The sequence below is a fragment of the Bison bison genome, unplaced genomic scaffold, assembly GCF_000754665.1.
Source record: "Bison bison bison isolate TAMUID 2011002044 unplaced genomic scaffold, Bison_UMD1.0 scf7180017864338, whole genome shotgun sequence".
Lineage (NCBI taxonomy): Eukaryota > Metazoa > Chordata > Mammalia > Artiodactyla > Bovidae > Bison > Bison bison.
The window spans coordinates 4,600,633-4,601,999 of record NW_011494910.1 but is presented as its reverse complement, the minus strand read 5'-3'; the positions used below and the strand labels follow the sequence as shown (position 1 = coordinate 4,601,999).

The window sequence follows — 1,367 nt, the reverse complement described above, 5'->3', positions numbered from 1 at the left end:
CAGGTCAGGGCCGGCGGCTGGCGGGTCAGGCGTGATGAATGCTAGGAAGGGGGAGAGACCGCAGGAAGCCCAGATGCCCAGGAGGGCGTTAAACACGAGGACAGTGATGATGAAAGGTGGGGTCATCCAAGGACCGAAGGTGCGGGCTTGCATTTCAGATGGAGGGAAGGTAGATACCAGGGAAATGGCCCAGTTGCGCCAACGGCCCAATACTAGGGACTCCCCGTAAGCGATCCCACCCTATTCCCCCTGAACGCGGTGGCACGCGTATTTGAAGTGTTCCATGAAGCTAGTGAGTTAGATAATGTGGCTCCGTATGGTCACATCTCTTTGTTCAGACATGCGGAGCAGGTAAGATGGGCAGGACCGAGCCCTTCCTAAGACAAGAGCCTCTCAGCAGGCGTCCGGCAGGGGCCAGGCCGGGGTCCTGTGCGGCCAGTTCCAGAGAGCTGTCCAGAGTCAGGTACCCAAAGTCCAGGTAAGGGCGTCCAGGCTGTGAGAGGAGGTGCAGGCAGACAGGAGTCCAGAGAGAGGACTGTTCGATTAGAGGCTGCTCTCTAACCATCTGCAGACGCTGGCCACTCTGCTGTGGCTGGAGTTTTTCTTTTTTTCTCATTTGCAGAGCAGTACATGAAGGGCTGTGGGCCTCTGGGGAAGCGGACACCATGGGGTCCTGGGGCAGTTGGATAGAGAACATGTGGGCATAAAAGAAGGAGACAGGAACATAAAGTGTCAATATTCACAACAGACTGGAGAATACATCTGGCTTTTTCTGTTTTATCCAATATATTGGCCAAAGACTGCACTGCTTAGTGAGGGTACATTCTACACGGCAAACACCTCAAGCCTGATGTCCTTTGCTAAAGCCTGCAGGCAGCCCAGACAGCCTTCTCATTAGGCCTCCTTCTGCTGTTCACACAGGTCTTTCCAGAACCATCCCCACAGCCACTTTGGACTATGGTGAGCTCATCACAGGATCCTTTGAAATAACATCACCCCCGGCCACCAAAAGATGCACACGAGGAAACACCCAGACGACAGGAAGACAGAGGACAGGATGGGATACAGTTGCCCTGACTCCAGGAGCCAGGAAAACCACGGCTTCAGCCACAGGAAGGCAGACCCCAGGAGCAACTGCGGTAGTGGCTCCAGGGACAGGCAGCCAGGTAGAGGGCTCCGTCTGGGCAACTGTGCCCACTGTGCAGAGTCCAGCTTCAACAGTCAGAGGCATGACCAGTGCAACAGAACGGGGTCTGGTGTGGAGCACCAGCAATTCAGAAGCAACCAGGGCCAGGGCCAGCGAAAGAGAGAGGGAAACTACTCCTGGGGTTAACAGGCCAAGCGAGGAGACAGACAGCGTCAGCGCA

General features: G+C 55.6%; 1 protein-coding gene across 1 annotated transcript in view; it reads left to right on the top strand.

The window, feature by feature from the left end:
- Positions 1-1,367, top strand: part of FCAMR (Fc receptor, IgA, IgM, high affinity) — a 13,316-nt gene that overhangs the window by 9,280 nt on the left and 2,669 nt on the right. Inside the window, exon 4 of the mRNA XM_010854265.1 lies at positions 922-1,367. Within this exon, the coding sequence (XP_010852567.1) occupies positions 922-1,367 (446 nt within the window). The remainder of the gene's footprint in view (positions 1-921) is intronic.